Genomic DNA, 10,772 nt, shown 5'->3' on the forward strand with positions numbered 1-10,772 from the left:
GGTAACTGGCTCAGATCAGACAGGAAAGCAGTGGCAGAGCCTGGATTTGCACCCAGGCTTGAGTCTGATTGCTCCCTCCCTCCTGCTGTGCCCTTAAAGAGAGGTGGGAAAAGCAGCTCAGATGGGTTCACAAAGCTCCCTGGGCTAAGCTCTGGTTCTGACTGCCTGAGACATGGCCAGGTGACCCCAGAAGAAAGGTGGGTGTTGGAGGTGCCCATCTCTTTGGGAAATTTGAAGGAATCAAAGAAGGTGGAGGAGGGGAGGTGACCCGGAGCCTGGGGTGTCTTTGTGGCCTGGCCACACCCAGGCTGGCCAGAGGATGCTGCTGCTGAGGCCCAATGGGGACAATATATTTCTTTTGATATAACAAGGAACCCAGAGGTTGTCTCACCCACCCTGAGTCGGAACACCTACTTGTGGCAGGCCCTGTGGGGAAACTGAGGCCCTGGGAGGGGACTTGCTGAGGGTCCCATGTCAGGAGGCTGAGCAGGTGGCTCATAGGACTTCATGTCTCTGGCCCTCACCTCTGTCCTTCTGTTCAGACCTCTGGGGGGATGGAGAAGAAACAGGTTGTGCTGTGTCCCTAATGGGAAACATGGCTGAGACAGGGGAAGTGAGAAGGTCGCATTGTAGAATGGTGTCTGTGGCATGATGCCAGCTTTGCAATCATGAGATTCAAAAACCACACTGGAATTGTGAGTATAACTACAGGAGTGACAGCTTAGATCTCTGTGTTTGTAGAAGCAGAATCAAGCCTGGAAACTTTTGGATTATTGAAATCACTCCTTTTTGCTTCAGTATCAGAGTCACAAGGGCAGATGTTGGCCTCTCGTCCACCCTCCAAGAGCTGTGTGACTCTGGGAAAGTCACCTCCTCTGCCAGCCTAAGATTTTCCCCTCTTGAAAACCTGATAGAGCTGCCAAAATACATGAAATCGGGGGGAAATTTCTGTGAAATCTGAGCCATGGTCTTATTTGTTCTTCACCAAAAAGAGATGCCCATCAAGATAGAAAGAAAAATTAAATTCAATTCCTCAGCTGAAAGTGAAACCGAAGCTGGGCCATGTCATCCAAAGGCTGACTACTTTTAGTTCAAGTAATGCCTCCTGCACCTGGTATTTCCTCCAGGCTGTGCCAGGGAGGGTGGAGGGCATCCCAGTCAGTCATAGGGGATGCAGCTGGGAACACAACAGGGTCCCCGTTGGAAGCTCAGTCTAAAGGGGAGACAGAGGCCCAAAGAGCCACACACAGGTAGAGCTGCCTCCGGAAAGCAGAGTGCTCAGGGAGCCTGAGGAGGATTGGGGGATGGCACAGGGACCAGGTAGCTTTGGTTGGGTCTCTGAGGACGGGTGACTTGTGCATGGTGGGGACAGTGGGGGAGGCATTCCAGGGCGAGGGAGCAGCTGAGCGAAGGCCTGAGGCTGGGGATGGGAGGAGTAGATGGGTCCAGGAGGCATTGAAGCAGGGCGTCAGTGGGTGCCTGGACCCAAGGTGACTGTGGCGACAGGGAGTGGTGAGTGTAATGTAAATGGGGAGCCGAGCAAGGAGACCCGAGGCAGATGAGAACATAGGTAGCCTTTACTGGGCTCGCAGGCGAGGTTCACCGGTCCTCTAGGGGGAGGGCCAAGGTATCAGGGGCCTTTTACAGGGCGAGGTAGGTGGGGTTTGTAGATTTTGGTTTTCCTGAGTTAGGTTTTGATTTCTGGGGAATGACCTGTCCAGGAGCTTGCGCAGAGCGAGGGTTCTTTGGCGGGCGTGGGCTTTTTTCACGCGCTGAGAGTCTTAGCAGGAAGTGAAGGGTGGGAAGTCCTAACAAAGGGCCTGCCATGCCGGGTGATACCGCCATGTTGGGTCTAGATTCCGGCCTAACAGTGAGGAAGGTGGGAGCCAGAGCATCAGAGGGCCTGTGTGCCCCGCTACGGGGTTTGAACTTGACCCTGGCTTTTCATCGAAGATCCTCAGAAGGGTGCAGTGCCACGGCTGAGGTCTGTAATCCAGTGCTGTGGGACGCAGAGGTGGGAGGATCACCTGAGGCCAGGAGTTCAAGACAGCCTGGGCAACACAGGAGATGCTGTCTCTCTGAAATTAAAAATTAACAAATTAGTCCTGCGTGGTGGTGGGTGCCTGTAGTCCCAGCTACTCGGAAGACTGAGGCAGGAGGATCACTTGAGCCCAGGGGCTCTAGGCTGCAGTGAGCTATGATAGCCCTAAAGCTCTCCAGCCTGGGTGATGGAGCAAGACAGTTTCTCAAAACTAAAACGGAAAATGGCAATTTCTCAGGAAATCATTTCGACTCCTCTCTCCCTGCCCAAGGAGGATGCCCTACACCCACTTGGAGGGAGATGCTCTGCTGAGAATCTCTGTCCTCTGCAACTGGAGAGCTTGGCTCAGAGCTGAGGTGGGAGGGAGGGCTCCCCTTCCAGGTCTCTCAGTTGGGCAGGGCTTGGGCTGGGCCAGGCGCCATCGGGGTGTCTTCCAGGAACAAAATCCCTTCCCGGAATTGACCAACCTGCAGGCTCACCCATGGAGTACACACTGTGTCCTAGTCCAGCCTGAGGGGCAGTATCTGGCCTCGACCGCCCAGCAGAGGCTCCAGACAGGGGTGGGAGCCAGGCCAACAATGACCAAGGAGGATGGGATCCTGGGTGCAGCTCCTCACAAGTATCGGGCGTGTCCGAGGCCCCAGCTCTCTCTGCCCTGGGCTACACACCAGGGGCAAGACCTTGTCTCAAAGAATAAAGGTGTGTTTTTGTTTTGTTTTGTTTTTCTTAAAGAAAAGACTACTGAGAGCCAGGAAGACTGAAAGAATGGGCATCTTCATGTACTGCTAGTTTGAGTGTGAATTGGTGCAATTTGCATACAGAGTGGCTCTAGGTAGAAAAACTTTTGAGACGTTAATAGCTTCTGAGCTAGTCATTCTACTCCTACAAATATCTAAAGGAAATAATCTCAAATGTGGGCAGTTTTATATGAAGGAGGATATTCATTGTAGCATAATTTATATGAAGAATTAGAAGCACCCTAAGGTCCATCAGCCAGGGAGGACAGCAGAGGGGACAGGACAGCACCAGGAGGGCTCGGCAGCCACAGCAAGGGCTGCGCCGGCATCTGGCAGGATCCAGGTCTTTGTGCGACAGAGGACCTTAGAGAAGCGATGGGGACACAGGCTGTCCGCTGCAGCAGCAGTGAATTCACCAAGACGAAGAGTTGAGCACAGAGTGTGAGACACGGATTTGCAATGAGGAGTCATTTCCCATGAGCGTGTACACATGACTGAGTATTGTATATTGAAGGGAGTAGAGCACAGTCATTGAAGACATGGGGTTGAAGCAGAAGTCCTGGCTCTAGCACTATTGTGAAAACACGGGCAGGTTCCCTAACTTTTGTGGATTCCTCTGTGTTTGAAAGAGAAGGTGATACCCATCTCCCGGGCTGTGTGTGATCATCGAATGAGACACATGTAAGGAGCCCTGCACATCACAGACACTCAATACACACTGGCTATCATCAACCAGTTATCACACACGTTCCCAGGCCCAGGTCATTGTCAGAACCTTCCTCCCCATCTCTATTCCTGTGTATGGACTCCATAGTTTCTGTAAGGATCAGATGGCTGCCCCTTCTCGGATTATCTTCTCCTCATACCCCAACAGGACAAGAGGACCCTGCCTTGGTGTGAGAGTGAGGGCAGAGGGAGCTGGAACGAGGGGAGTTTTTGTAAACATTAGCTGGCAGGGCCCCAGGAGATAGAGAAACACTTTGGACATTTGCTACTACCACAGAGGGATCTACAAAGACCCAGCCCCTCCAGCCTCCCTCTGCACAGAGGTGGCTTATGTTCGATCCCACAATTTGTTTTCTCCTCCTCTAGGGTTAAGAAAAACCTTCCAGTCTGAACAGTGACTAGAGAGCTCCAAGGAAAGCCCCTTGGTAACCCGGCTGCTGGCACCATGAACCCAGGTAGGCTCACTCCCTCTTCCCTGGCTGGTTCCTACATGCACCTAGAATGGAGGGTGGTGCCTCCACAGCTGAGTGAGCCCCAGAGGAACCCAGATGGAGAAGGAGGCCGATGAGTCTGCCCTGAGCTCAAGAGAGGTCACGTGGAGTCCCCGGACTCAGGGGTCTCTGGGGGCATCTGTGTCCTGACTTCTCCTCAGGAGGGCATGGCCCAGGTGCCAACTTCCTCCCTACCGTGGCACCTACCAAATGACTCAAGTGGGGCAGGACAGCCATGAGGAAGTGGAACCAGCAGGGGAGGGGAATGGGGGAAGAGCAGGGTCCAGGAGGAGGGGAGGGGTGGGAGAGGAGGTTGACCTGTTGCCCTGATCTCTCACCTCCCACTCTGCTCCTGGCTGACCCTGGGTTGTTTCCAGCAGAGGCTGGTCCCCTCCCTCCACCTCTCGCTCTGCACCAGCCCCTCTGTTCCGAGTGGCCTTGTGAGAATGTATCGTGCTTGACCCAGCTTCCAACTTGACTGGACCTCGGTCTGGCCTTTGCCACATCTCTTCTGTGTGACCTGGCGCTCCTTAGCTCCCCTCTTCTGCATGAGAATAATGTTTCCCTACGTTTTCATGGGGATCAAATATTACAAGGGTACCTGGCCTGGCCAGAGCCTGCCACACAGTAGGGCCTCTCTAAGGGTTAGTTTCCATCACCTCTACCTGTCCCTGTTGATTCCAGGTGGAAGCCACCCAGTCCGCCAAGCTATGTTAGGGCAGCTGCCCTGCCCTGCCCATCACAAGCACCTGCTGACCAGGGATGACTGCCCTGGGCAGGGCCTCATTCCCATGATCTCAGATACCCCTTGTCAAAGAAAAATCTGAGGCACAGTAACATTTATTTGAGTAAGAATTCATGAATTGAGAAAACCAAACTGGAGGAGGCTTCGTGCTCTGGTGAAAAAATGTGGAAGACAATGATGATCAGGTGAATATGAAACTGCAATAAGGATATTATTTGGTTGCAGTTACAAAATTGCCTGTTTTGGTTTACCTTTTTGGAAAATTCCTGGTCACATTGGTGCCGGTGGGTTTACGAAAGTCTCCGAATCCACGTGAGACCAGACCTTAGCCTTGTCCTGGTTTTTGACTCCTTTGAGAGAAACAATTTGAGTCAAAGAAAAAGCACATCAGTTTTTATTGCAAAGCGGAAGCACAGGCTTAGGGGTGGGAGTGCAGGCGGACTCAGAAGAGCCAGTCGGACACAGTGGGGTTTGGGGTTTCTGTCTTTAATGGTTTACTAAATTAAGGGGTTGGAGTCTGGGGAGGGCTCTCTTGCTAGCTTGAGGAGGCTGCCTTTGTGCTGTGTGCTCACCTGGTCTTCTTGTGTATCTTTCTCTTCTTACAATAGAACACTAGCCCTCTAATAGGATTAGAGCCCTACCTTTGTGATCTCATTCAGTCTTAAATGTTTCCTTAAAGGCCCAATCTCCAAATATAGGCACTCGAGTTTAGGGCTTCAGTATATGAATTTTGGGGGCCCACAATCCCTCTATAGCACTGATGACTTCATCAAAGATGTCCCACTTCACAGCTGTGCAGGAAAAATTAACATGTTACCAACTTACACACAATGGTTGTTACGCTCCCCTACACTTTTCTCCAACCTTATCCTTTCTTCTTTCCAACTAGAGAGTAGCACCTTTATTGAGGATTCCCTTAAGTATTTCCAAGACCGAGTGAGCAGAGAGAATCTGCTACAACTGCTGACTGACGGTAGAGCCTGGAACGAATTCCTGGTTGCTGCTGGACTGTCCAGGTAACCTCCACTGGCTTACCTCCGTGGGGAACCCGGGTGATGCCACCCAGATCTCCCTTGGGCTAGTTTTCCCTGATATGCACACCTCCTCCAGGCAGGCCCCTCTGCTGGGCTTGAGGATGACCTTTTCAGCAGTCCAGGAAGAGTATTTCCTCCATGTCCTTTGCTGGTAGTGAGTGTAGCCTCAGGCTGAGGGGACAGGAAGCCCACTAGGACAGGGTTACTTCTGCCATCTGCTGGTGATGGGAACTTTGCAAGTTACTTTCTCACTTTCAGCCTTTCTTCATCCATGGAGTTTGATTGTGAGAAAAATGAGAGCATGCATGTAAAGTGCTTAGCATAATGACTGACACATAGTAGGTGCACAGTTAACGTTAACATCTAACAACCTTAGTGAAAATAGACCAGGGTTAAGGGTCTTCTTCTTGAAGATGGGAGCCCAGCAGGACTTCCTTTGGGACAAGTCAGAAAAATCCTGACCTAACCAATGCGTGTTCCTGGGGATGCTGGCTGGGACCATTTCTTCTCATCTGAGGAATTCCATAAACACAGCAGGACCCTTCTGCTGGTCCAGGATGCTGAGAGGCTGGAGTGGACTTGGACAGCACTGGGTTTCCTCCCAGCTCTGTCTGTGCCTTGTCCCTGGGCTCTAAGCTTATGTCATGGAGACTGGGAACTGTCATCTATCCAATAGAAATAGCAAGTCAATGTCATAGGAGTGTGGGGAAGGCCTTAGAGTGAACTCCAGGTCAAATGTGGGGAACCAAGACCAAGATCCTGCCCAAAGGCCAAGAGAGACCAGGACCAGTGTCAGAGCCTGGGGTCAGGATGGAGCAAGAGTCAACCTTGTTTTTGTAGGACAAGTAGGAAGGCTGGAGCACCAGGGCTGGGACTAGGGTGTGGCAAGAGAGGCACCAAGGGCTTGAAACTTAAGGAGGTCATGAACTTGCAGAGGACATGTGAGTGGGAGAGGAATATTTCTTCTCTGTCGGGATGATCCCAACACTCATGGACATAGACGGTCATGGTTGCCTGTGTCTCTCACACCCTGCCTTGGAACTGGCAAGTTCTGGGATACCCTTTGGGATCTTCTTCTCTTCTACACAAAGAAGCCCCTGACAATGGCAAGCAGTATGACTTAGTGACCATCTCCATAGTAGAATGAGTTACTGCCAATTTATGTAATTTCAAGGGTACTGAGTAGACTGACAAGTCCCCAACCAAGAAGGAAAACACTTCTTCTAACATCTTGTCCAAATTCAGGTCTTTTCAGCATTAGCAATTTATATAGATGGTTCTGAAAGTGTCCTGAGTCTTCTAGAGGTGCCATAAAATTGCACACGGCCTTGGCGTGCGCACAGGTGAAGCTGTCACTGCTAAGGCATCAGTCAGGCTGGTGACATCTGCGAGTGAGACCTGGAAGGTTGGGGGTGCAGGGGGTAGGTCAGGAGGTGGTAAGGTGACTGGAGAGTCCATGAGGAGCCAGAAGGAATACCCAGATCTCCCACTCCAGTCAACTGGGGCAGTTCCTGGACCCAGTAGCCTTCAGCCAGAAAGTGAAAGGTCATGAGGCATTGGAAGGGGGCACATGCCAGGCAAAGTGATCTCCTGTCTCTCTGAGGTTTGGTTTTATTTGAATTCAAAGTACTCAGAGGCAGCCAGACTGCAATGTCTGAGGGCACCTTACCTTTGACACCACCTGCAAATTAATGGGGATTCCTAAAACCATCTTTAGATTTTATAATTCACTAGAAGGATTCATATAACTCACTAAAAACTGCTATTTCATGATGTGGCTTATCACAGGGAAAGAACACAGATTAAAATCAGCCTAAGGAAGAGACACACAGGGCAGAGTCTGGGAGGGTTTCAGGTGTGAAGCTTCATTGTCCTCAGGACGCTGTGATATCTTGTGTCAATGTGGGACAAGACACACAGGATGTTGCCAACCAGGGAAGTTCACCCAGTTAAGGAAACATTCCTGTGAATCACATGAAATCAGGAAGGAAGCCTTTATTTAGGACGGTTGTTACAGGGGAGGGAGACTGAGCCCAGCTCCAAATACAGTAAAGACAGAGAGGGAGTCACAGCCAACACCAGGGTGAGGGGCAGGAGATGGAACAGTTCTGACAGGAGACACCAGAGTAGGGGGTTCCTGCTAAACTGGCCTAACAGGATTCTTGCTAAAGGCAGGTCAGACACTCACCCATCAATTTTGGGGGTGAGGAGCATGATCAGATAGCAAAGAGTGCTCAGACAGCAAGCAGGGAGGACCCTCCCTAAACTGATTTGGAGCGATTCTTGCTGAGCTGGGGCGGTGCAAGTCCAGCAAGCAGTGGGTGGGTGTGGAAGGCCAAGGTCGGCGCCTAGTGGAGAAGAAGCTCAGAAGCGCCCCGCTGGAGCTGGTCAAGCAGAAAGTCTTTCTCAACCCATGTCTTAGTGTCCAGAATATTTGCTGGGGTTGGATCACAAGCTGCCCTCATGACTGACCTGTAGTCTCCAGCCCCTCCCTGAGGTCTCACACCTTTAGTCCCCAGGTCCTCTGGAAGTCAGGAAAGACACCAAATAGCGCCAAACCCCATCATCCATCACATTGCTGTACTGTCCCGTGGCCAAACCACCAGACAAAGAAAGATGTTCCTACCAGGCAGGACACTCCAGGAGCCTGGAGATCACTTCCCAGGAGCTGAGGACAAAGGGAAGGCCTCTCTTTGGGAAAAGTTCATGCTTCACTTTGCTGCCATCCTGGGAATAAGGTGTCTTTGTCCCACTCTCACTGTTCTTTGTTCATCTGCAGAGTTTTCCCCTCTCCAAACATTTTGGCAGTCACGGTGTTGACCTGCCCTTGAGTGAGGAGGCACCTTTATCAAACACCTACCATGAAAGAGCATCTGAGATGACTTTAGGATATTTATTTCCATACGGAATAAGTACTGAGGGGTATCTATGATGAACAAAGCATGTTTGAGTTTGGAAGAAAATTCTTTCCATTTGTAAAATTTGTTTCTATTTGATTGATAGTGAAAGCTCTGCACTTTACACAGGATAAAGATCGCATGGAGCTCATTTCACAGACAGGGAAACTGCATTTCTTAATCCTTTAACCTTTCTTTGTGCAGGAATGAGGCAGATGTGCTCCGTAAAGCTCTGAACAAGCTTGTAAGTCACATGGTCACGAAGGACAAAAACCGCCATGATAAAGACCAGCAGCACAGGGAGTGGTTTTTGAAAGAGTTTCCTCGCTTGAAAAAGGAGCTTGAGGATCACATAAAGATGCTCCGTTCCCTCGCAAACCAGGTTCAGCGGGTCCACAGAGGCACCACCATTACCAATGTGGTGGCCAACTCTATTAGCACTACCTCTGGTGCCCTGAGCCTCCTTGGCCTGGGTCTAGCACCCTTCTCTGAAGGACTCAGTCTTTTGCTCATGGGCACTGGAGCGGGTCTAGGAGCAGCATCTGCTGTGACTGGGATTACCAGCAGTGTCGTGGAACTAGTAAAGCAATTGCGGGCACGAAACCAAGCTCGCAGCTTGGACCAAAGCAGCACCGATGCAGTGAAAGTGGTGAAGGAGTTTGTGGGTGGGAACACACCCAACTTTCTTACCTTAGTTGACAGTTATTCCACCTTCACACAACGCATTGGGAGGGACATCCGTGCCATCAGACAAGGCAGAGTCAACCCTCAGTTAGGAGCATATGGCCCACCCCCCCAGGTCATTGGGCGAATCTCAGTTGAAGGTGGTGAACAGGTTGAGAGGGTTGCTGAAGGCCCCGCCCTGGCAATGAGCAGAGGAGCCATGACCGTGGGTGCAGCCACTGGAGCCATCTTGCTTCTGCTGGATGTGGTCAACACTGTGTATGAGACAAAGCACTTGCTTCAGGGGGCAAAGTCAGAGTTAGCTGAGGAGCTGAAGAAACAAGCTCAGGACCTGGAGGGGAAGCTCAACGTTCTCATCAAGATCCATGAGATGTTGCAGTAGGGCCAAGGCCAGTGACCCCAGAGCAGGTCAGCCACCAGGGAAAGTGTGCCTGGCACAGGCCAGGACAAAATGCAGACATTTTATTAGGGGCATAAGGAGGGCAAGGTATAATTTATGGAAGTGAGTGTTAGTGACTTTGGCATTTCTGTAGCTGAGCACAGCAGGGGAGTGGTTAATGCAGATGGTAAGTGCACCAAGGAGAAGGCAGGAACACTGGAGCCAGGAATAAGGAAGGAAAGGGGACTGGAGAGTGCGGGGAATGGGAAGAAGCAGTTTACTTTAGACTGAAGAATATATTGGGGGAGGAATAGAGGGGAGGTGTGCAGGAACCAGCAATGAGAAGGCCAGGAAAAGAACCGAAAATGCAGAGTCAAAGAGTTAGAACTGTTGGATACAGGAGAAGAAACAGCGGCCCCGCTACAGACCCACCCCCAGGTTTGACGTCCTTCCAAGAATGAAGTCTTTCCCTGGTGATGGTCACTCTGTCTTTCCAGCATCCTCTCTCCCTTGTCCGTCCGGGGCTGTGTCTCAGTCAGCCAGTGGCTTCTTGATGATGGTTATTGGGGTGGTTGTTGTGTGATGGGTCCCCTCTAGGTTACTAAAGGGTGTATGTCCTCTGCTTGAACCCTGAAGGGCAGGTGGTGGGCCATGGCCACGGTCCCCAGCTGAGGAGCAGGTGTCCCTGAGAACTCAAACTTCCCAGAGAGTATCTGAGAACCAATCAATGAAAACACTCCCATCACTCTTACCCGATAAGTGAACAGTCAGAAAATTAGTGTGAAAGCAGCTTAGCATTGGGAGGAAGCGCAGATCTCTAGAGCTGTCCTGCCACCGCCCAGGAGTGATCTGTGTGTAAGTCCTAATAAACTCACCTACTCACCAAGCTGGACTTGTTCGAGTCAATTCTTTGGTCTCGCAGCTCCTTCCAAGCTTTGGGGGCCATCAGTCTCAAGTTTTTCTCGTAACGGTGGTGATGGTGGTTGTGACGGCAGCAGAGTCGTGGGGGCCTTGGCAAGTAGCCGGTGATCTTCCAGA

At 51.1% G+C, this 10,772-nt stretch overlaps 1 protein-coding gene across 1 annotated transcript; it reads left to right on the plus strand.

Moving 5' to 3' along the window:
- Positions 1-3,949: 3,949 nt before the first annotated feature.
- APOL2 (apolipoprotein L, 2) lies at positions 3,950-9,813 on the plus strand. Its single transcript, XM_011978955.1, has 3 exons — positions 3,950-3,959; positions 5,630-5,756; positions 8,876-9,813. Exons 1-3 carry the CDS (start codon positions 3,950-3,952, stop codon positions 9,735-9,737), a joined length of 999 nt encoding a protein of 332 aa, XP_011834345.1. The 3' UTR covers positions 9,738-9,813.
- The last annotated feature ends 959 nt before the right edge of the window (positions 9,814-10,772 follow it).

The sequence above is a fragment of the Mandrillus leucophaeus genome, unplaced genomic scaffold, assembly GCF_000951045.1.
Source record: "Mandrillus leucophaeus isolate KB7577 unplaced genomic scaffold, Mleu.le_1.0 Scaffold2, whole genome shotgun sequence".
NCBI classification, from domain to species: domain Eukaryota; kingdom Metazoa; phylum Chordata; class Mammalia; order Primates; family Cercopithecidae; genus Mandrillus; species Mandrillus leucophaeus.